Source organism: Sitophilus oryzae, unplaced genomic scaffold (assembly GCF_002938485.1).
Source record: "Sitophilus oryzae breed Bouriz unplaced genomic scaffold, Soryzae_2.0 scaffold_172_pilon_pilon, whole genome shotgun sequence".
Taxonomy (NCBI): domain Eukaryota; kingdom Metazoa; phylum Arthropoda; class Insecta; order Coleoptera; family Curculionidae; genus Sitophilus; species Sitophilus oryzae.
In genome coordinates, this window is record NW_022146424.1 from 5,632,271 (window position 1) to 5,656,119 (window position 23,849).

Here is a 23,849-nt window from a genome sequence, read left to right on the forward strand (position 1 = left end):
AATGTTAAACGAAAATTTTGTAATTTCCAGACTTGATATAATCTCATTTTGCATGTTTCGGCAGAATGGCATCATTAAATGAAACTAAACATATCGAAATTAATTAAGTCAAATTGTTTAAGTGATATTTTCAAAAGGCGGTAATAAGTCGGTACAAGGTAATAAGAGGTACATTGTGTGTATTTCGATTATTGCTTAGAATTGAAAAATTCAATAATGTACAGGGGTTCCATTTTTAAAAAAATAAAGTTTGATGTGTTACTATCCCGGTGACGTCATGCGCGCGGAGAACCGATTTGCCACCGCCAGCGATCTTCTGAGAGAAGATATTGCGCATGTAGTTGGCGGAGCTTAACAGAAAATTACTACCCGAGTGACGTCATGCGCGCGGAGAACAGATTTGCGACCTCCAAGGATCTTATCTAACCCTTATGCTCTCATTATTCTCTCGGTATTAACCTTTTATGCACTCCGAGAAGGGGTGAAAAATATAAATAAAGTGTTTTTTTCAAATTTCAGAGAAACGGTAATGACTTTGAAAAAAAATGTTTCAATAAAAGATGCCTTCTAGCTTCCAATCTCGGTTAATATCGATTTGTCTCTCAGTTAATATTGATATAATCTCATTTTGCATGTTTCGGCAGAATGGCATCATTAAATGAAACTAAACGTATCGAAATTAATTAAGTCAAATTGTTTAAGTGATATTTTCAAAAGGCGGTAATAAGTCGGTACAAGGTAATAAGAGGTACATTGTGTGTATTTCGATTATTGCTTAGAATTGAAAAATGCAATAATGTACAGGGGGTCCATTTTTAAAAAAATAAAGTTTGATGTGACACAACTTTATGACTGGCCCTGTATACTTAAATTTATTACTCGCTAATAGATATTTAAAAATCCTATAACTTTTGTATTTAACTTTTTGCGGTACCTTCTATATTTTATCTAATAATCGACCGTTTCCCATTGCCACTTGAGGGATTTGATTCTGTGCATGACATCTGTTACCTGGGTCTTTTGTCGTTTCCACTCTATTATTTTACGGTCTCTCTTGGTTATTCCCAACATATTTCGTTCCATTGAGTTGTGTGACCTGCAGTTTCCTTATAATGTCCGTTTTAAGTGTCCAGGTTTCGCATGCATAGGTCATGGCTGGTAGTACACATTGGTCGAATGTTTTCTTCTATAGATAAAGTGGCATTCTAGATTTTAACTGCAGACTTAATTGAATATTGGACAGTATATACCATGTATAGTGTGACCAACGGATCTGTAGATACGGGGTATCGGCAGGGGAACGCAGTTGTAAACAAAACACGCCCAATTTCATTCATAAAATAGGCATGGGCGTACGGTGTTACATGAAAATAACGTGTATCATAAATATAATACTCAGATTAATATTTTTTTTTTCAAAAAACTTTATGCTGTTTGAATCGTTACTGTTGAGTTAGCAGATAAACACTAAAAGCTTTTATTAAAGCTCCCTTAAATATTTTGAATCATTTTATTATTGTGTTGTTAATATAATAGAAGAAATAATTACAGCTGGGGTTGGAACCTTTGGTGTTACACAGCAAAATAAAACACTAAATCAGTACAATACACCAAAACACTTTTAATTTTACGCTGGACGCACGTTTTGCTAACCATGTCTGCCATATCAGCAGATGATCAAGACTGAGTCTGAGGTATATTTATTTATATATCTGTACTAACTATATTTTTTTCTATAATACATAATTTTAGATATAACTATTTCCAGCAAAAAAAAATCTTGAAAATAGTTAACTTTGGAAGCGCAAACAAAACATAATTTTACTCATCAGTAGATCTGATATTGCCTATTACACCAGATATGGTATCGCTCCGCCAGCAGTTTTTAAAGGTTAGGTCATTGTCTACCCATATGTTACATCCAAATAGATAATACTTGGCTATATTTTCGAATTTCGCGTATATATATTTATATCTCTCTCTGCAATATAATGGGCCGCTCCATTAATATTTATCTGTTATTTTAACATTTACGCCAAAAAAATTCATTTGATTTTAATAACCCCCTAAGCGTTTCCCTGCAAAAGGAAAATTCGATTCTTCCTGCAATTTTTGCAAAAGCTTTCTAATTGTGGGGACGAGTTTGAATTCGAGATAAAATCTATTTATCAAATTCCTGACCACTTCGAAAAAGTCGTTGAGCTTTTCGACAGCAGTCTCACGTGGTCGTTTCTTTCCAGAGAGGATATCATTTTATCGGGGTTAGTTTTCAGCCTTTTTTTTATCTTCTGTGTGAATTTTTTTATAGCCGATACGCTAACTCCGGTATAAAGAAATATCCGCTCAAGTTTACGTTTAAGCGGCAACTCAAGCGAACTCTCTGTAGCTTCTTCATCGCAAACCCTATTATGAACACAAGGAAATACACCAAATGAGATTTCATCCACGTTATTATTAACTTACCTATATAAATTAGCTATTATTTCTCTTGTCTGACTATGTAGCGTCTTACCCTTAACAAATTTATTCGTTTTAAAACACAAATATACGATCAAACTTGATATTAATAATTAAAAACTACGAACGAAAAACATTATAACAAGATAACAAAACAATAAAACACAACTTAACTATCAAATATACTAAAAATATAGGAATAAAGTTTAGGATAACCGGTATAAAATAATGAAATAAAGTAATAATGATCAAAAAAATGACACCGCCACTGGATATTTCAATAGTATTCAATATTCCTACTCTTTTCAGAAGAGACCGTGAAGTTGGGGATAAAGCAAGCGAATAGGAAAGGCGTAAAAGCCATGGCAACCGCGTGGTAACAAATCTTGTGACGTACTCTCGCCAATCATGTTCGATGAATATGGCCATGCGCGGCGATGCCGGTTTGCGAATGATATCGTTGAAAAATCTTCAACTTTCATAATAAGCAGATTATACAGAATGAAAGAAATAAGTTATTAAATAAAACATATCGAACAATATGAACTACGTTAAAATTTCTTAGTAATATACGTCAGAATATATGCTAAACACATTATATATAATAAAAACATATTAAATTTATAGTTCATGTCTGGCAAATTTGCTATTTTATAGATAAACGTGGCAATATCGATTTTTTTTCTCGCATTCCTTCCGTAGCTTCAGATCCGCTGGTCAAACAGTATATTTCTTTTACTTATTTAGAAGCTAGATTAATGTAAGACATTAAAATGCACAAAAGACAGCAGAATATATAATATCTTGGACCAAGTGCATATTGCTCGAGTATATTAAATTTCTAACTTAACCAACCCTTATCCACTTTGCCATATTCAATATGTTATAATTTTTATTTATTGACCTAAAAACGACTAAATTAAAATCACAAATCCGAAAATTAGTTCGAGATAAGACTTATTTTTAACATTTTGTTTGTTTTATTTAGTGTCGGTTAGATAATAACATCATAATTACTGGAAGTAATTAAAGTACTGGAATTTTTAGACAAAAAATAATTAATATGATATTGTGTTGTTCAACTAGCAGCTATTTTTTTTTAAATTTATTTTATTTAAAAAATGTTCAAGTTTCTTTATTTTAAAATATAAAAAATATGGCACTTTTGACTAATACGTATTTTTTTCTAATTTTTTATAATCTACGGGGTTTGTATTTCATAAATGAGCATCTGTTGTTAGACTGCACGCAACACAGGATATAAGGTTTTTATTATATTGTTTGCATGTAATCTAATGACATTTTTATTGTGTGTTAGTCATTAAGTAAATTATCGGAGCATAATGATAATGAATTATTATCACTAAACGTAGGTATCAGCTAAAGTTGAGGAATTCCGTATGTAATTCTGTGATAAACGATATTAAGTAGGTTCTAATAGACTAGTTTCTTGAAAAATAGGCGTTTAGTTTCGATAAGTTCAATAAATTAGCGAAATCGATAGTTCCATGTTCTATCGATACATAATAATTATATTTTACTGTCCTATTTCCCTTGTAAAGTTACTTCAATGTCTTAAGAAAACTTCAAACACAAAGGTGTTGTATACAAATACAAAACGATCGAAAAAAATGGCGTCGGCGATGGCAATGAAATCAAGATCGCTGTTTTATTAAATGTAAAGTTACATGGAGAATGTCACCTATCGACAATCCAGGCTAACTGGACGCCTTTTTTCGATCATACGGTATAGGCAGTGCATATTAGAAAATGCATACATGTTTCTATCAAAAAATGTTTTATTAGTCTGTCTTTCATATTGTCATATTCTTTATCTTTAAAAATGCAGTTATAAGAAATGGTTTTCACAAATTAATAAGAATTAAGAATCCTACAAGGATATTTTCACTATTAATGAAATTTGCTCATAAAATAAATGAAATAATGGATCGAATATAGGAAATTCTAATCGTCCGTTAATGCCTGTTGAACCAAGAGTGTACAATTTTGAACACATTGAACAACAAAAAAATATTAAGAGAGAAACGTTCTCAACAGTTAAAACACCATACGCGCTATATTAATATTGTCAAAACCAAAGAAAGAACAGGGATGAGAGTATTTGAACCGAAAACTAAATACTCTGAACCAATGGATACCTACCCCAGCATTCTTCAAGTAGAAATCTACGCTACCGAAAGATACGTACAACTTTTCTTAGATAGGAATTATCGAAAACAAGAATAGCCAACGAGGAACTCAGTAAGCATCAAGTCCTACTCTGAGTGCCAGCACACCAAGGGTAGAAGGCAATGAAAAAGCAAACGATCTAGCTAGAAAAGGAGCGAACACTCTACAAACTGGACCAGAACCATTCTGTCTCCAAAGTCGAAGCCAACTTAAAGGGTAACTTAAGAACCTGGAATCGTCCAACGGTCGAAGACACTCGAAGGAATTTGTCAGGGCTTACGATCGAGAAAAATCAAAAGATTTTTCTGGATTTCAGTAAGAACAATCTTTGTATTGTCACAGGACACTGTCTCCTCAATGAACACCTCAGTAGATTTAAGCTAAGAAACAACGGCGAATGCATATTCTATGGAGAAAATGGGGAAACCCCAGAACACTTCATCACTGAGTGCCCCGAGACAACAACCAAATATGCTTTTGTAACTTTGGTATGACTAATATCGGAATGGAGAACTAGCTTCTGTGAAGCCGTCTAAGATACTGTCTTTTGTCAAAGCCCTGGGATTGTATGATGAGTTATAACTCTTTATAACTCAAGAAGACAAACAATAGATGTGTAAAGTCGCCCTCCCAAACATTCTACATTTTACTTGCACTACTTGCTACAACAATTTTGGAAGTGTGGAGTGACACCCGCAAACTTATTTGCGTAAATCAACCGTCTACACTAGAGCAAGCTCTGGCAAATCGCAAGTACTTGATCGGAGAGTAAGCTTCTGTCCACACGCTTAGCAAGTGCTTTCTGAGAGTAAATCTAGCAATTTTACTTGCTAGTTGACACGAGACTTTACTCGCATTTACTAGTACTGAAATATCGCTAATCTACGATCGATCTAACAATAAAATATGTCTGTTCGACGGCATTTTTTCGCGTAACGGCAGGCCGCCGTTGTAGACGCCAAGAATTTGACAGTCGTGACCGGCATTGGAATTCCTGCGAACCGCGAGGCTCGGCAGCTGCGTGAGCCCGTCCAACCTGCTGTCGATTCAAAATCTAGGCCTTTTACTACCAACCAAGATGAATACTCTTCAAAGTCTATCGTTCTTCTTTTATATACAGGGTGTCCCTGGACCTAATTTAAAGCTTTTTATTGGGTAATTATTAATTATTATCCAAAGATCATGCACCTTTTTTTGATAAATATTTGTCGGGTTTGAGAGTATATTGTCGGGGAAGGAATCATAGTTTCATAGTTTTCGATTTTCAAAAGAAATCAGTACATGTATATTATTTCGTATATTTTTCATTTTATGGAAAGCACTGTTCATTAAATTGTTGTATCCTGTGTTATAGGGCTCGTTTCTCTCTACAATTTCCTGTCTCACAATGTACGTTTGTGTCGGGGAAGGGATTATAGTTTCATAGTTGTCGATGTTCAAAAGAAATCAGTACATGTATATTATTTCGTATATTTTTCATTTTATTGATTTTATGGAAAGCACTGTTCATTAAAATATTGTATCCTATGTTATAGGGCTTGTCTCGCTCTACAATTTCCTGTCTCACAATGTATCTTTGTGTCGGGGACAGGATAATAGTTTCATAGTTGTCTATTTTCGAAAGAAATCAGTACATGTATATTATTTCGTATATTTTTCATTTTATTGATATCATGGAAAGCACTGTTCATTAAAGTGTTGTATCCTATGTAATAAGTCAGTAATCTATGTATTTCATATAAAATGGGTCAGTTTTTTTCTTTAGGGTACTATTTTTGTTACTAAATATTTTTGTGGTTTTGTTTCTTTTATTTATTTAATAAATGTTTTTATACTTTAATTAGAATAGGTTTTTTACATTTTCAATTACATATGATTTGTCGTTTGTCGCAGAATATAAATTCTTTAAATTTTTGAGATTAAGATTAAAATATATAATTGATTTAAATATAAAAAGGGCGCACCAAAGAATGGCTGCACGTAGGCGCCAGATACTGCAGGAACGGGCCTGTTCATAAGTATTCCACGCTAACTTAATTTCTCTGTGCGTATTCACTATACGAACGAACGAACGAGCGAACGAATGGAATTCGGTATATTTGGACAGGGAACCGAACGCATGCGGCCGTTCGTTCGTTCGTTTGCTCGACCATCCGTTTCGAGTCGGTACATCAAAGGAGTTCGAAAACGAATGGGTAGATGTTGTTCGTTCGATTCTAAAATTCGGTCTCGTCCATACTACTACCAAATGAACCAACGAATGTTCATTCGTTCGTTCAGATAGTGAATACGCACCTTAAGACCGGTATTACTTGCTAAATTCCATAGTCCTTGGTCAACGGAAAACGCCCTATAAATGTTGATTCCCTTGAGAGTGTCGAAGTAAACTTTTTTTGGGGAATAAGCGGCCGTATCTTTATTTGCATTAACTCACAAGTTGGCTTGTTTGTTGCCTGTTGCCTTTGATGCTGCTATGCCCTAGACTCCTGGACCCAGAATAATTTAATTCTGATCCTTTCTGCTAGAGAAGTTCAGACTTAACTTCAATAAGACTTTTTTTGAAGTGAAACTTCTTTACGCGCGCTGGAGTAAAAATTCAAGGCCGTGACACACGAACTAGCGTCAGGAAAAGTGGTAACGTTCTTGGAGCGTCGTAACTCGGGCCTTATGTGAGCTAGGGGGCTGAAACTCGGAATGTAGACGGGGCTCAAGGAGCCTTTGACGACGTTTCGTGCACTATGAAACCCCAGCATCAATGGTAAAAAAACCCTCAGATTTAATGGGACGTTTCGTACACACGAAACCCCATCATCAGTGAATTAAATCAAAAAATCGTCCGATTTAAATGAAATTTGGTAGGTAATTCGATAGATTGAACAAAGGTAGGATTTCCATACTTCCGGATTATTAAAGTGACCGGGACAGTCCGGCTCGGATTTAGAAAAGCGTCCGGGAAACCTGATCGCAAGAACAATTTAACTTAGTAAAATATTTTGCCCCAGTTACAATTGAATTAATTTCTCAGTTACTTTGTTGCTCTACGATGCTACAGCTCTACTTAACCTTTTTATATTCATTAACTGAAAGTACCCATTTCTATACTTTGGCATATTTTTCACTTTTGGTGTACTCCTGGAAAGTGAAAGTTTGATTGTTTCACAGCTTCAAATCACATACTCAACACCTGAGTATGTAGTTTTAACTTCAACTTGATACCTCCACGCGTTCCAGATATAACATAGACGGATAAGAGTTCCGTTTTTCTTTTTGAAGTACTGAACCTAAAAAAGAGTACCTACCTACAATTTGTATCTCAATTTCTCCCAGCTGAACTTTGATTGGATATTTCATTGTAACTAACTAAAATAAACTTGGGTGTATGTCATCTGTTTGTGATTTAGCGATGCCGATTATATATTAATATCGTAAGTTCGTTCAACCGAGATAGGACGTGACTGCAGCACCAGAATCGGTTTAATATATGGGCCTTGAATTTGACATGCGTGCCAAAGGTTACCGTTAACTAATTGTGTTTGTTTTGATATTCAAATTTAGACTGTACTCTCCATAATATTAAAATATAGAGTAGAAAATAATAGGAAAAAACTTCTACAGAGTGGCTTACAAAAGTGTGAGTAGATCGGGATGATTTTTTATTGAAACACCCAGTATATTATTGCATTTTTGGCTTCTTCTCCTGATGACTTTACCTAATCCTAATAATTAATTATTAAATATGTTTTAATAGTTTCAGAGATATTAATAAATAAATAAATAAATAAATTTACCCTTTTAAAAAAAATATTAAAAATATAAGAAATGTGAAATCACAGTACAGTTAGTCTATACTTACTTTCTTATAAATATCGTAATCTTAAACCATACAGAGTGTTCAAATGTATATGCCAAACTTTCTAAAATATAAAATAGTTTTTCTTCGTTTGTTCAAATGGAACACCCTGCATATTATTTTTTGTTAGATGGATAATTAAAAAAATGAATATTTTTTGTATTTAAAGTATTTCAAAATTTTTAACGGTTTTGAGGATGTTCGTAATATTATATTATATACCGGGTGCGTCTCAAAAGTGGCTCACCCCTATAACTTTTTTATTTTTTCCGATAAAACAACGAAATTTGGTATGTTAGTATATTATGCCATAAATTAGGATCGATTGACATATTCAATTGTTTTCGGTCACTTCCGGTTTCACCGGAAATGACTACAACTTTTGATTTTTAAATGGCACCCTCAGTTTCTTTTTACTTTATTCGATAGAAAATGACACTCTGAATAGAATGACATATCATATGTCAACTTTTGACATTTTCGCATATGGTTTATTTGAACTTGTAACATGCGGTTCATAACGACAATTTGACTCGAAATATCAAGTATGTGGTATCAAATTATTCGTAAAAAATGCTTTTTTCCAAATATGCTAATGAGCCACCCTCGTTCCATTTGAAAAAATTGAGATATGATTAAAAATACGATTTGGGCATCTTTTAACCGGCCAGGATAAGACACTAAAAACATTAGACGAACAAATCTATTTTTCCAAGGCCCCTTGATTAAAAATTAGTGTTTTTAACACAGCCATGGCACTTTAGATTGAAATTTAAAATACAATTTGTTTTTGAGCGAATATGTCAAAAGTTGACATATGATATGTCATTCGATTCAGAGTGTCATTTTCTATCAAATAAAGTAAAAAAATACCGAGTGTGCCATTTAAAAATCAAAAGTTGTAGTCATTTCCGGTGAAACAGGAAGTGACCGAAAACAATTGAATACGCCAATCAATCCTAATTTATGTCATATACTAACATACCAAATCTCGTTTTTTTATCTGCAAAAATAAAAAAGTTATAGGGGTGAGCCTCTTGTGAGACGCACCCGGTATAGGGTTTTCAACAGTATTTTTTTAACAAAGTCACCTAATGTCACCTTTTTGTTGTAAGAGCCATACCACTTAGTCTGTGGCCATACTTAACGCGAATATTTGGGAATCCGCTAAAAAAATTAAAATATTTTAAATATACCTACAAAAAATTTTAATTTTTAAATTCTTCAGCTGACAAAAAAATTATATACAGGGTGTTCCATTAAAAAAAACGAAAAAAACGAAGTGTCTGTGGAATGATACCTACCTCAAATGAAAAATTTAATTCAATAATTACTGTTCAATAAAACTTCATTAATATATTTATGCAAATAAGACAAAGAAAGTTTTTTAAACTATAGTGTATAATAATTAAATTAGTTATAATTAAGCATAGACACCTATTTTTAGCTAAAAATTATCACTTAACAATTAGCAATATTATTTAAAAAAATATTCCGGTATTTTCTGAAAACGTATAGTACATAATGATGCCAAAAATAAATTTAAAAGAAATCAAAACATTTATTATTTCGCCTTCTATCAACGGATGTGGCTGTTTATATTCAGATGCAATAAAATTTATTTTAAATCCTTTCACTCGTTTATTTTAATTGCCCAAATAATGAGATTGGCATTAAAAAGGGTTATTCAGACGAGGGCTTATTTTTGATACCAAGCTGTTGAAATTTATTTATTGTATTATGATTAATGAAGTTAATAATAATCAGTAACAATAGAGATAATGTAGTTTTTAGGGGAATTTTTACAAGAAACAATGGGACATATAAAATAAAATGTTATTCTCTAAGTATTTTAAAGTTTAATATATTTTGTTCTAGTGGGCCAATTTTCATGATTTCTTAAGCAATTTGTAGCTAAATTATTTGACTTTTTAGTATCTCTTTCTAAATTAAAAATGAAAGTTCTATCTTGTAAATTATGCGAGGAAAAAAGTCCTTACGATGTTAGTCGAGTGGTCGGTCTGCTTATCCCTGATCCAGATTTTACTGTACTACGGGTATTCGGTAGTACTGGCTCTCGACCATAATAGGATTCCGATGATCATTTCCTTGCTAGTTCGTCGGCTTTTTCGTTGCCTTTGATGCTGCTATGCCCTGGTGTCCTGGACCCTGAATTAAACAGAAAACGCCCTATAAATTTTGATTCTGAAACTGGGACGTTTCGTACACACGAAACCCCATCCTCAATGAATTAAATAAAAAAATCGTCCGATTTAAATGAAATTTGGTATTTGGTATGTCGATAGATTGGACCAAGGTAGGGTTTCCATACGTCCGGATCGGTCTGGATTTACCCGGACATGTCCGGATCTTTAAAGTGACCGGTGCGGCTCGGATTTAGAAAAGCGTCCGGGAAACCTGGCCACAAGAACAATTTAACTTAGTAAAATATTTTGCCCCAGTTACAGTTGAATTTCTTTCTCAGTTACTTTGTTGAATATTTTAGTCTCTACGATGCGACAGCTCTACTTAACCTTTTTATTTATATTTCATTAACTGAAAATACCCATTTCAATACTTTGGCGTTCATATTTTTCGCTCTTGGTGCACTCCTGGAAAGTGAATGTTTTTTAGAAAGCCTCTATGGAAACCCTAGACCAAGGCCAACTTGACCGTCAACGACCTGTGTCACTGTGACAATTTTGACGTAAGAAACGTCAAAAATTGAAGTCGTCCGATCGCGACCAAATTTGGTGCATAGGTTATGTGAGCGACGCGACGGTGCACACGATTTCACCCTGTAAAGTGGGATACGACGTTTCGTTTAAATGTTCATCAGGTTGGGACTAAGAATTTAATATTGAAGAAAAAAGTGGATCGATTTTGGCATAATTGGGGACGGGCTACAGGATGACGCTCTCGACGTTTCGAACCACATTTCGAACCGATCGATGCCTATAAATGGGAGGAATCATCAGGATTATTCTTAATGGGTCGATTGGAACCAAAGTCCGATTGGAACCAAAGATTGGAACCAAACATGGCACGCAGGTAGAAGTACCCGTATGAAGTCCTCAGACGGACAAACAGACGGAGATAAGAAGAAGTTTTACTTCAAATACGCGCACACATTTTTTTTATTCTACTATTCTTTTCTGATGTTTCTTTAAAAGGAGATAGAGCATCTTCCTCAGGCTGATGCACTAATGAGTGCCTTATATATTATGGGTTCCCAAAAATGGTCTTGTAAAAAAAATAAAGGGTAATTTTGTGAGTAAAATTTTTCATAATTTTTAAAATAAGGTTCTAATTGTCTCTATTCATGATGGATCTCTATTCATAGTGCACATCTTTTCATGCTGCAAACATGATTGAAGTGTGTCTGTCCAAATATAAAAAGCGTGATGGAGTGTAATTTCTAGGCTTTTCTATGAAAATTATTTACTGTGCAACATCGATTATTTCTATCTAATGTAGCTACTGAACAAAGAAACTCAAAACTCGAAAAATCCTTAACCATTTTAATCGGAAGGTCAGAAGTATCGCGTTCGTTTTGTTTATAGATTAACATTAATACAATTGCGCAAACCGGAATTTCTTATATAAGGGCAAATCGCTTATTTACGCGTGATAATTTAAATCGATTTGTCTGTTTAGTGGTGGTGGTGGCGCCATCAAGTAGCAGGTTCGGGTAGAGGTGTGTAAGCAAATCGATAGTTAGAATATCGATATTCTTTTATCAAGCCAATTCGTTTGTCAATCCTAAGCAATTAAGTTCTTTCTTCATGTAACGGTTTAACTGTCAGTTTTACCTGTTTGGTAATTGTAGTTAGTGATGAGCGAGACTGGTCTTGGTTTTCCGGTCTTGGTTTTGCGCAGAAATCAAGATCAAGACTAGAATGCAGAATGTTTAGAAGGGGAGTTAAATTTTGAGCTCATTTTGAAGCCAATTTCTTCCCATTTCTTGAGTTATAAAGAGTTATAACTCATCATACAGTCTCAGGGCTTTAACAAAAGCCAGTATCTGTGACGGCTCCACAAAGAGGCCAGCTCTCCATCCTTGACATCAGCCGTATCAAAGTTCATGGCACGAACTGTCGTCGTCTCGGCGCACTCAGTGATAAGGTGTTCGGGTGTTTCCCCATTATCCCCACAGAATCTGCATTCGCCGTTGTTTCTCAGCTTCAGCCTACCGAGGTGTTCGTTGAGGAGATAGTGTCCTGTTAGAAACCCCGTGACAGTCCGAAGATTGTTTTTACTTAAATCTAGGAAAATCTCTGATTTTTCTCAGTCGTAAGTTCTGAGGAACTTTTTTGAATGTTTTAGACCATTGGAGGACACCCATTTCAGGTTACGGAGTAGGATGAGTCTCTCCGGATGGAGTCTTCCAGGTTCCTCAGTTCTGCTTTTAATTGGTTTCCGCTTGGAAAACAGAACGGTTCTGGTCCAGTTAGTGGAGTGTTCGCTCCTTTTCTAGCTAGATCATTTGCTTTTTCATTGCATTCTACCCCTTGGTAGGCTGGCAGCTGGCACCCAATGTAGGAGTACTTTATTTTCTCTGCCTAATTTGTTCAACTTCTCTATGTATTCGTTAGTTAACATACTAGCCTTATGGGAGTACTATATACTTATTTGAGCTGATTCCAATTAGATTATCGATGTTACTTTAATAAAGTTCATCTCTAATCCCGAGTCACGCTCTTAGCCTTTAGTCGTCCAATAACTATAAACCAATGAAATATTATCTTTATCCATGGCCGTGTGCAATTTAAAGATACACGTAGGTACGAGATTTTTGTCCATTGCCTAATATGGCGGTGGAATGAATGGTCAGCGAGATACGGAATCGCCGGGTTGTTGCTCAAACACTACGCGTTTTTGTTGCTGTCGCGTCGTCGGAAAAGGAAATTTTAAAAATGGTAGATTTTACCGGATCCGGTTCGATTGCTACAGAATGTCCTCGAGTTCTGTATCCGAGAATATCAATTTATTTCTATTTTACCATAAATTAAATTGATATTCTCGAATAGCGGGATTGGTACTATTCCCACCTCTTTAGAGAAATAAGTAAACCCAGAGAAATTTAAAAATATTTTTTGATAAAACCTTTATGTCTTTCTAGGGTTATATTTGAAACATTTTGTTTAAGAACATTATTTGTTTAAATATCTGTTTAAAACTGTTTAAAAAAGAGGGTGGTGACCCTCTTATGCCCTATTATGACCTATACAGACTGCGTTTTAAATAAGTGCAAATATTTTCAGGGCTTATAAAACAAGACAAAAGAAAATAATATTTTTCCTATAATGTACCGATAATAAAAAACTTGTCGTTTGGTAAATTTTTAAGTAACTAAAAATGGGACAACAGGAATGTCATTGTTACTATGATCTTCACTTAAGATCTTCACTTAGTTCATCAATTTACAAGATCCAGTCGAAGCTTTTGGCTTTTTTATCGGTATTTTGATCTAAACATTTAAAAATAAATACCAGTTTACTAGCTTTTTCGTTGCCTAAATGATTTGTTAATTTAAATTGAATTATTCCAAAGCTGGAAAAGAAAATCTTTCTAAACCAGCTATTGCCACTCTACTGCACTGAAAAATTTCTCATATAGTTGTAAGTTTAATTCTTTTTTTGGCCACTCTGAGTCACGAATTGCAATCGATTTCCACCAAATCATCGAATTTGTTGTTTGAAATTGTGCGGAAAATAAATACATTAGAAATGGACAAGACTTTGTAGTGAGAGCCATTACAAGCGGGACAAATTCTGGGTTTATTGAATTTAGAAGATCGAAACCCTGTTGTTTTTGAAACTGTGTTAAATTTTGTCCTAAGAATCTGTTATGATATATGTCATGATATACAGGGTGTTTCAAAACAAATGCGAAAAACTTCAGGGGGTGATTCCTTGTTCAAAATAAAGGGTAGTTTGCTTTATAAACGTTGGGTCAAAAGTCAACCATTAGGGAGATATCGCGGTACAAAGATGGCGGAAAAATAATGTTTTTATTTTTTATCTTGAAAATGAAAAGAGATAGATTTTTATTACGATTTTTTCCAAATAATTTCTGAAATAACGTCAATATTTGGATGAAAATTGGTGTTCGGGAGTATTTGGACATGAGAAATTTGACTTTGATGTCAATATAACTCCTATATGTAGGGGGCGCCACCTACATGTGTTTTAGCTGTTTTGAAGAGTAATAACTTAAACTTAACGTCCGTACCTGTATAAAACTACTGAGTGAAAAAATATACATTTCCGTGATTTTTTACGTAAAAAATGTCTCTTGGTAAAAATCGCTACGAACAACCGTTCTGAAGATATTTAGAACGGAAATAGTCAATACATGTCATTATTGACAAAAAATAAAGACATTGAGTAGATAGTTATTTGACTGAAATAAAATAAATTTGGGAAATTTTTACTTTTTTATATTAATCATAAAAGTTTCTGCGAAAAAATGATGATATAACAGTTTCTGTAGAACTTTTGGCACAAAAACATTTAAAATTTATGATTTCAGTCTAATAACTATTTAGTCAACGTGTTCAATTTATACACCTAATTTTTGACCTTAAACGATGACAGGTATTGATAATTTCGATTCCAAATATCTCGAGAACCATTACTCGTAGCGATTTTTACCAAGAGACTTTTTTTACGTAAAAAACGTTGTGAATGTATATGTTTTTACTCAGTAGTTTTATACAGGTACGGACGAAAAGTTATTACTTTTCAAACCAGTTAAAAATATGTAGGTGGCGCCCTCTACAAGTAGGAGTCATATTGACACCAAAATCAAATTTATCATGTGAAAAAACTCCCAGACACAAATTTTCATCCAAATATTGACGTTACTTCAGAAATTATTTGGAAAAAATCGAAATAAAAATGAAACTTCTACACCCTGTATCTCCGAAACTAAGCATTTTAGGACATACATTTATACGAACTTTTTTAGTTATTTTTATCTGCAGAATATGCTGCCAAAGTTTCCGGAATACAGTTCGGACCGCCCTGTATATCGGTTGGAACTGTGGCAGGGTTGGTGCCACAGTTGCAGGCGTTTACGAAATATAGAGGAATGTTTAGCTCGAGGTGACTGACAGACCACTCTGTAGCCGTTAAGGGTTAAACATATATTGACTGGGGTTAAAATTGTGTTTAAAACAACCTCTCATCTCAATCCCGCGTCGTGCAGTGTTGCAAGCAAATAAACCAGCTTTTTAAAATCCAATACAGTTTCGCCTTAAAATAAAACATCTGTTATCAAAATGTCATCTTTAGATCATATCGTCTACAGCAACTCAAACAACTAAAAATGTATGCCAATGAACTTTACAACAAGCAACATGTGCTTGTCCCGATCATGCCATATTAAATCAACGGAAAAGAGTACAAACCAATAGTACATAATAGCTCAAAGTACATGCTATAAAGAAGTTCCAAACTCCTAGCTTTTATCGGATCCTGAACACATAAAACGCATCATGAAATCCATCAAAGCGATATTTCGCAGAGGACAACACAAAGACGGTCAAGTTCACAGCGACAACCTATCGAGAACTTCGTCCGTCACCAACCTCGACTCTTTAGAATCGAACTACCAAGTCCAGGGAGGCAAAGGGGCCAAACCACGCAAGGCAGCCTCAAAAGAAATTATCGACAAAGCTGGTCACGATGCCAAAAGAGGTTTGATTTTGGTAAACTTCATAGAAAACTTTATCCCCAATGGGTATTCTTTAGGTGTTACAAGAAACAACAACAAACTAGAACTTCCAGTACCGTCTGGGATTCAGCCTCTATCCTATTCGACAGACTCGCTACAAGAGGAAGAACTCCAGCTATTGAGGAAGCAACTGAGGGAGATGGCAGATGAGAAAAACTCACTGGCGTTGCAGCTTGGTGAGCAAAGAGGGCAACTGAATGTTCTTCAAAAGGAGATTCAAAAATTAAAGGTATTTCTATTTCACCTAACTAATTGTTTGTTTAATATCTAAATTCTGACTTTCACAGTCATTCCAAGAGGAAAGTAACGTGGAAATGGAACGATTAGCAGAAGAAAATACAGCATTGAGGAATCGCCTTAGAGATGTAGCTCATTCTCCTCTTAGTGATAATGAAAAGCAGCAGTTGTTGTTTGAAAGCAGGCATCATAGTAGTGCTCCAGCATCGATAGCAACTAATGTAAGTATAATTATTTTTTACTGTGTTATCAGCCTTTATTTTTTTATCATCCTCAGTCAACCTCTTCATCCAATGTTTAACGTTATATTTTGCTGTTCTCTATCTTGACCTTATTGAATCTAGATTGTTATAGTCTCATGCTTACGGTATTTTACTGATCGGTTACAGTATAACAGTGCTTCCTTCATCTCCAGTTGTGATGATCTTGAATGATCTTGATGATCAACTTGAATGGGCACATAGTTTTTCCAGTCTGTCCTCTGCCTGGGATAGTTATTTTTATTTGTTGTTGAAGTTTGTGGCTGTTACTGGACGTAGATCACTCTTCTCAGATATTCAGAGGATTACATATATACATACATGCATACTGCCATTACTCGCTGACGAGTATTTGACACAAAGATGGTCACGCAAGGCGTTTTATTTCATGAGCTTTTCTGTGACTGAAAAGCCCGATACGTGATGTTATCTGTCTACCGCACTCCAGACATTCAAAAACCTCATTGCTTTGTTGCCTCTTTACTTTTTGATTGTCGCTATTAACTGACTTTACAATTCTTCTCCATTCCTTTCTATTGTGAGCTGCTTCCTCCCACTCATTCTGCTTGTTAATTCCCTTTAAGTTTTTGTGGAAAATATCCTTGTACCTTTTCAGTTGTCCACCCGGCCTCCTCTTACCGTCTACACCGTCAACATACCGTTACCCAGGTGTCGCTTCCCAGGTGTCGCTTCCATATAACATGGTGGGGATTATTATTGCTTGGTACACTGCAAGTTTCATTTTTGTCATGATTGTAGAAAACCCTGTCTTTTAATTTCCAGAATTCTCTTGAGGCGCTGCTAATCCTGTGCTGAATTTCAGAGTCGAAATTGGCCTTTTCCGAAATCAAACTGCCTAGGTAATTGAATTCCAATAATTCTTCTCCGATTTTTATAGCATTGTTGTGATCTTCCGGGGGAGTGCACATGATTTTAGTTTTGTCAATGTTCAGCTTAAGGCCCGAAGCCTCGTATGCCCAGGTATATGTGTTTGTAACATTTCTTGTAATTGATGTAACGTTTTTGTAACTAGAGCGCAGTCATCAGCGTATTGAAGTTCTGTGATGAATTATATACATTTTTTTACCCTGAGACTTACCCCCTTTTACCCTGACATTTTTTTACATGTCGAACGCCATCGTATCTATTTTATAGATCATAGGATTGATATTTTCATGTCATTACTAAATTTGACTTTAATGCTAGGTGATGATCTGTACCTTCTGATCTGCTAGATATTTTGATCTAACAAAATAATACAATCGAAATAATTTTTGAAGACAAATAAAATTTATTGGCAAATTATTTTAACAGGTTATAGATGACAACGGGGGCGAGGCTACTACTTGCACTACACCTGACTGGGACAAGCACTCCAGCAGTAACGTGAGTGAAGTATCTGTAGCCTGTTTGCAAGACAAGATCAACCAAATGCAGGAAACTCACTATAGGTTATTCCCTATTCCCAACCCGGTTAATCCAATTACTAATTTCAAAAATTTACTGATTCCAGTACTAATGAAGAGCTTCAAGCTACTCTCCAAGAACTCACCGATCTCCAGCGTCAACTCACCGAGCTCCAGCAAGAAAACGAACGACTCAACGAAGAGAAATCTTTGATGTTTGACAGTCTATGTCGACAAACGGAACGATTAAATGATTCTAGGAAAGAAGTGGAGAATTTGAAGCAAGTGCTGTACAGGGAAAGCAGCGATGAAAATGGGGTGAGTCAGTTTGAAAACGTCGTGGAAAGAGAAGAACGTTTGATGGAGATGGTAAAGTCAGCTCAAGAGGAGAGGGAGGCCTTTCTTGTCAAGCTGGAACAGGTTCAAGGGGAGTTACATGAGTCCCGGAGCGGTAATTTCAGTTCACATCAGTTAATCTTATTATTTTATATGTGTATTTTTTATAAAGGTATTATGGAGAAAAATGAAGATATAGCTCAACTTGCCGAAAGAGTTAAAACGTTAGAATGCACCTTGGACGCGAAACACGCTGAACATAAACAGTTAGATCAGGAATTAACTCAAGCCAAAGATCAGTGTTCTGGAAAACAAATCGAAATAAATAGACTAACCGATTTACTGGACAATGCCAGGACTAAGGTAGAACAATATTGTTTGAAAAAGAATAAAATTATTGATTTGTTATTTCAGATAAACGAATTAGAACAAGATAGAGCTCTCAGCGATAAAAGCGAGCTCGACGAACTTCTCGATAATGCCAGGAAAGAAAAGGATCAGCTAGAATCAGAGGTGGCTTATTTGAAAGAACAGTTGGCCAGAAGTAAGAACGAAATCGAAAAATTAAAGGAACAGGTGTTTGTGTTACAGGTAAATGTTTAAATTATTTTGAATGTGTATATTTTTTAATTTGTCCTTTTTTTATTAATAGGAAGAGTGCAAAGTAACTAGAAATAATGCTAAAACCACCCAGTCAGATTTAGAATACAAATGCGAAAAATTGATCTCTGAAAAGAACAATCTCAGTGAGCAGCTGCAACAATTCCAGGAAGCTGTAAATGAACTGCAGGTAGATTATCTTTGGGTCTTTATAATCAACTAAACTTTTTTTTTCAAGCGTCACAAAAGTATTAATTATTGCGACGTGATTGACAATATGAAAAAGTCATTTTAAGGCCTAAGCCATAGCCTAAGCACAAAAGTATGAAATATATTCCTAGATATTATTAGACTGATATAAAGTGTCAAATTGAACGGGCGTAACCATAGTTTTTCTATATATAATTACATACAAGGTATTACTTTTAAATCTTCTTATATTTATTTGGAGAACTTCTACAATTTTTCGCTTAAATTCACAGTAAAGTCAAAAAATAATAATTACATATTATTGGTTCTCTCGTTTTCCGGTAAAGGCTGAATTACACATATCTAGTAGAGATAGGTAGATCCGGTATTTTAAAAGGTCCGGGTCTGGAGTTACATAAAGCTTCATGGACCTAAATCCAAGTTCCAGTTCAGCTGGATCAGTATCATTCTAACCTTTAATTTTAATTTAACTAAATTTTGTTTTGCACGAAGCAATCCCCGTTCAAAAGATTTGTAGTCCGTTAGGGAAATCTGATTTTGCTTTTTGCCAAATCCTTATCACCTTTTCTTAGCTGTTCTATTTACTTATTTATTGGTGTCAGCTACTGGATACATGTAAAATAGATTTTATTTTCTATGTTTGTTAATTAAATACTATCAACTAATATTATTAAAGGTACATGCCCAGTGCCATCTAGAGGATAAACGACAGCTATCGGCGGTGTTGTCAGAAACTCAGAGAAATTTAAGTGAGAATGAAAGAAGAAATTTGACTTTAGAAAACGATATTGAGGAATTGAAGAAACTTCGTGCAGAAGAGGTAAGTTTTTTTGGTAAATTCATCATCATTTTCAGCTTATTCAACCATTTCCAATTATAGTCTAAGAGCTAGCAACGTTTTCGAGAAAGTATTTTAAGAAAGCTGGCTCTTTGATATATCTTTTACTATGCTCTCTGGAACAGCATGCGGCCCGTCTGGCAGCCGATACCCGTTGCGTTCACTACTGCGCATCGGAAGAAGGTCCTATATATTTTTTTATTTAGTCCTATAAATTCTAGTATTGAATATAAATCGAACATGTCTCCATAGTGCAGCGCTAGGGTTTTCGACTACGAGCCGAGGATTCAGAGTTCGAATCCGGGCAGGGCAACAACTTTTTTAACTCTTGTACTATTATATAGGCACTCTCTTTGTAGTTGGGCCCATTGTTGTGTATTGTTGGCTATTCGGGCCCAAGTTATCCCTGCCATTTTCCTAATATCATGGTCCCATCTCAGGTTCACTTCTAGGTCTCTTAATTCCTCGTGGGTACCATGCTGTAATTTCTGTGGTCCATCTGTTGTCCATTCTTCTTGCCAGGTGTCCTGCCCATTGTCCTTTGAGGGATTTGACTCTGTGGATGACATCTATTACCTGGGTCTTTTGTCGTATCCACTATATTCTTTTACGGTCTTTCTTGGTTATTCCCAGCATATTTCGCTCCCCAAGTAGCATTTTCACGACTTGCGACCACATGTTTACTAAACACAACGTTGGATTAGTTACAAAAAATAGTTAGCTCCGTACCTTAGGTATTAAAATAAATTTCGCTTCTGCGACGTCGAATAAACGTTGTCTTGTAACCTTTTTTGCTTAAGTGATCTTCATTTGATTCGGACAAGGTAGTTACAATGTTGGGCAATAAAGAGTTCTCCAATGTCACTTTCAGGACCTATTCCAACGTTATGCAAACGCCGTCTGTTTTACTAATTCCAACGTTGTTTAGATTTCCTTATTCTTACGTTGGTAGGACGTCGAGCCACTACCTTTTTGCAACTGTATTGAACCATAACCTTAAATCTTAAATTTTCCTTCATTGTTCTGTTGAGTCAGACAGTTCAGTGCTGTTTTTGTTTTTATAAAAAAAACTTAATTAAAATGGGACGTAAGAAAGGCACATATAAAACTAAATTTAAATATACATCGACATATTACCGATACTTTATCCACTCCCTCGTTTATTTAGAATATAGAGGACGGCACAAACTAGACTCTAGGATGACTAAATTAGGCAATCTTGCGACTAGTATACTACCTGTTAAGGCTGAACTGCGACTTTATTAGTCCAGTATGCGACTATTCGAACTACTCCATCTTAATCTCCAAAACAATCTCCAAGTGAAAGCCGCTATGTTGTTGAATAAGAAAATGTTTCGTTCCTAATTGAATTCCTGGTTTTTGAATACAGTAACTAAATATTTGACCCTAAACAACACGCGGAAACAATTTTTTTTCGACTGCGAATAAATTATTCTCATTTTACTAAAAAAAAATTTCAAGAAATTTTTTAAAACTTCTCTAATTTTAAGGCCCATTTTTTTAAAGTAGAAACAATACATTTATCAATAAAGTTGTTTGCGTTTAACTTTTTTGCCTTGGGTAACGAGTTACAGAGTTGGTTAAAATGTTTTAATAATTATTATCTTCAAACATCCTCCACACTTAAATACTTTTGTTTTGTTTTCCTTTACTGCCATCTGGCATATGTCTCTAACTAAATCATAAAAATAATATTTTTACTATAATTATCCCAATTTAGGATAAAACGCGACTTAGACGCCATATTATTATAGTTTTGTATTTCTGTCAATTAGGATTTTAAACAACGTTGCAGTTTGTACTAAATTAGGCTGGTAGCCAACGTAGGTATCCAACGTCGTTTCGACCCAAAAATTATTCTCCAAACTAGTGCAGATTAGGGTTGGCACGAGGTTGTGCCGACGTTTGGTCGCGTGACACAACGTTGTCCCGACGTCCAAATGCTGCTTGGGTCCATTGAGCGTTGTGCGACCTGCGGTTTCCTTATAATGTCCGTTTTTAGATAAAGTGGCATTCTAGATTTAAATGTGATTGAGTTTCTTCAATTAGTACTCCATGCTAATTTAATTCTTTGGTTGATTATGTTCTGGCAACCTAACCTAACCTACTTTACTGCGAGCTGTATTACTTCGTTAATTTGTGTTTGTAATTCTTCAGGACTATTAGCAATTAAAACTATGTCATCAGCGAATCTTAGATGGTTAAGATATTCTCCGTCTATTTTTAATCCTTTGTTGGTCCAGTCTAGTTGACGGAAGATTTCTTCTAGTGTTGCTGTAAACAGCTTTGGGGATGGCGCGTCTCCCTGTTGTACTCCTTTGCCATGCACATATCTTCCATGTATCCTCATATATATTATTTCACTAGACAGTGCATAGACCTTAATTCACCATAATTTCAGCTTAATTCAGCTGATTTAATTGTATTATTAGTATAGTAATTACTTTGAAAAACTTATAAATTTATATCAAAAAAATCTTAGGCATTTTAATTAGTGTTTGTTCTTTATGAGATCATTATTTTTGATATAGATTTCTTAGAATACTTCGTGTATAACGGGAATGACCTCTCTTTCAATTCACCAAGCACTTTACAACGTTCCATTTATGGACTGAAAGTGGGAGTCTCCAAATTATTTAACAATTAGGGACACGCCTGATATTTACAAACCTTTTTTTTAATAGGTTGATGCAGTGGTAATTAAAACTCAATGACTAAGACACCTATATTTATATCTTTAAAAGGATAATAAAGAATTTTACTCACACCTTATCTGGCAAAATTTTTAGTACTAAGAGATTTATTTAGCATTATCAACCATAGATAAAATTATTATCTCCATATTGATAATGAAATGGAACAGTGTTCTCTTTTTTCGATTAGATTTTCGCTTTACAAGTGTTTGTTATTACTTATTTGTGTATCTATGCCAAGGTATTTGTTTATTTTATTCTTGTAACTATTTCTTTAACGTGTAATCTTGAATTTTAATAGTTTAAATTGTTTTTTTATTCTTTCCTAGAACGACGAATGGGAGAAATTCCAGACTGATTTGCTCACGTCCGTTCGCGTAGCTAACGATTTTAAGACCGAGGCACAACAGGAATTGCAGAAAATTATTTTAGAAAATAAAACTTACAGAGAAAAAGTACGACTTTTGGAGGGACAGCTGGAAAAACTTAAAGGTTTGTTTTTTTTGTTGTTGTTTTTTCTATTTTTGTTTTGGAATTATGTGTTGGGTTAAGGTATCCCTACTTTCTTAAAGCTTTTTTAAAAGTGAAACGTTCATATTTTAGAAAAAAAATCGTTTTTCTCAGTCACCCATTGACTCACAAAAACTATCAATCATTATTCAAAAAATGTAATGATTTATTTGCTATCGGAAATAAATTTTTATAATGTTGACAGTTTATATTAAACTTTTATCTGTGTGTAAGTATTTTATTTTTTAGATGTTTATAGCTATTAACAAGCGTAAACATGGTGTAGATAAATAAAAGCGAATAAATACAGGTGATTGCTTTTTAAAAAATATTGATGAATTTATTACTAAAAATTTTTCAGCTTGTGGTCCCTACGAAATTCTTTGCTTACCTAACCTAACAGAAATGGAAAAATTTTATATGGAAAACTCACCTTATTTTTTTAATCACCTGCTTAATTTTCTCACATTTATTCATTTACACTCTGTATGTTGTTATTAA

At 34.6% G+C, this 23,849-nt stretch overlaps 1 protein-coding gene across 4 annotated transcripts in view; it reads left to right on the forward strand.

The window, feature by feature from the left end:
- The window catches only part of LOC115881523 (cytospin-A-like), a 128,377-nt gene that overhangs the window by 89,490 nt on the left and 15,038 nt on the right, over window positions 1-23,849 (forward strand). For 3 of the 4 annotated variants that reach the window (XM_030899044.1, XM_030899043.1, XM_030899046.1), the window contains exons 5-14: window positions 16,028-16,200; window positions 16,255-16,466; window positions 16,525-16,695; window positions 18,049-18,185; window positions 18,248-18,591; window positions 18,649-18,839; window positions 18,891-19,067; window positions 19,129-19,266; window positions 19,963-20,106; window positions 23,168-23,330. In XM_030899044.1, the coding sequence (XP_030754904.1) occupies window positions 16,028-16,200; window positions 16,255-16,466; window positions 16,525-16,695; window positions 18,049-18,185; window positions 18,248-18,591; window positions 18,649-18,839; window positions 18,891-19,067; window positions 19,129-19,266; window positions 19,963-20,106; window positions 23,168-23,330 (1,850 nt within the window). Of the gene's footprint in view, window positions 1-15,795; window positions 16,201-16,254; window positions 16,467-16,524; window positions 16,696-18,048; window positions 18,186-18,247; window positions 18,592-18,648; window positions 18,840-18,890; window positions 19,068-19,128; window positions 19,267-19,962; window positions 20,107-23,167; window positions 23,331-23,849 lie in introns of all 4 variants that reach the window. The other variant, XM_030899045.1, reaches the window with a different exon arrangement.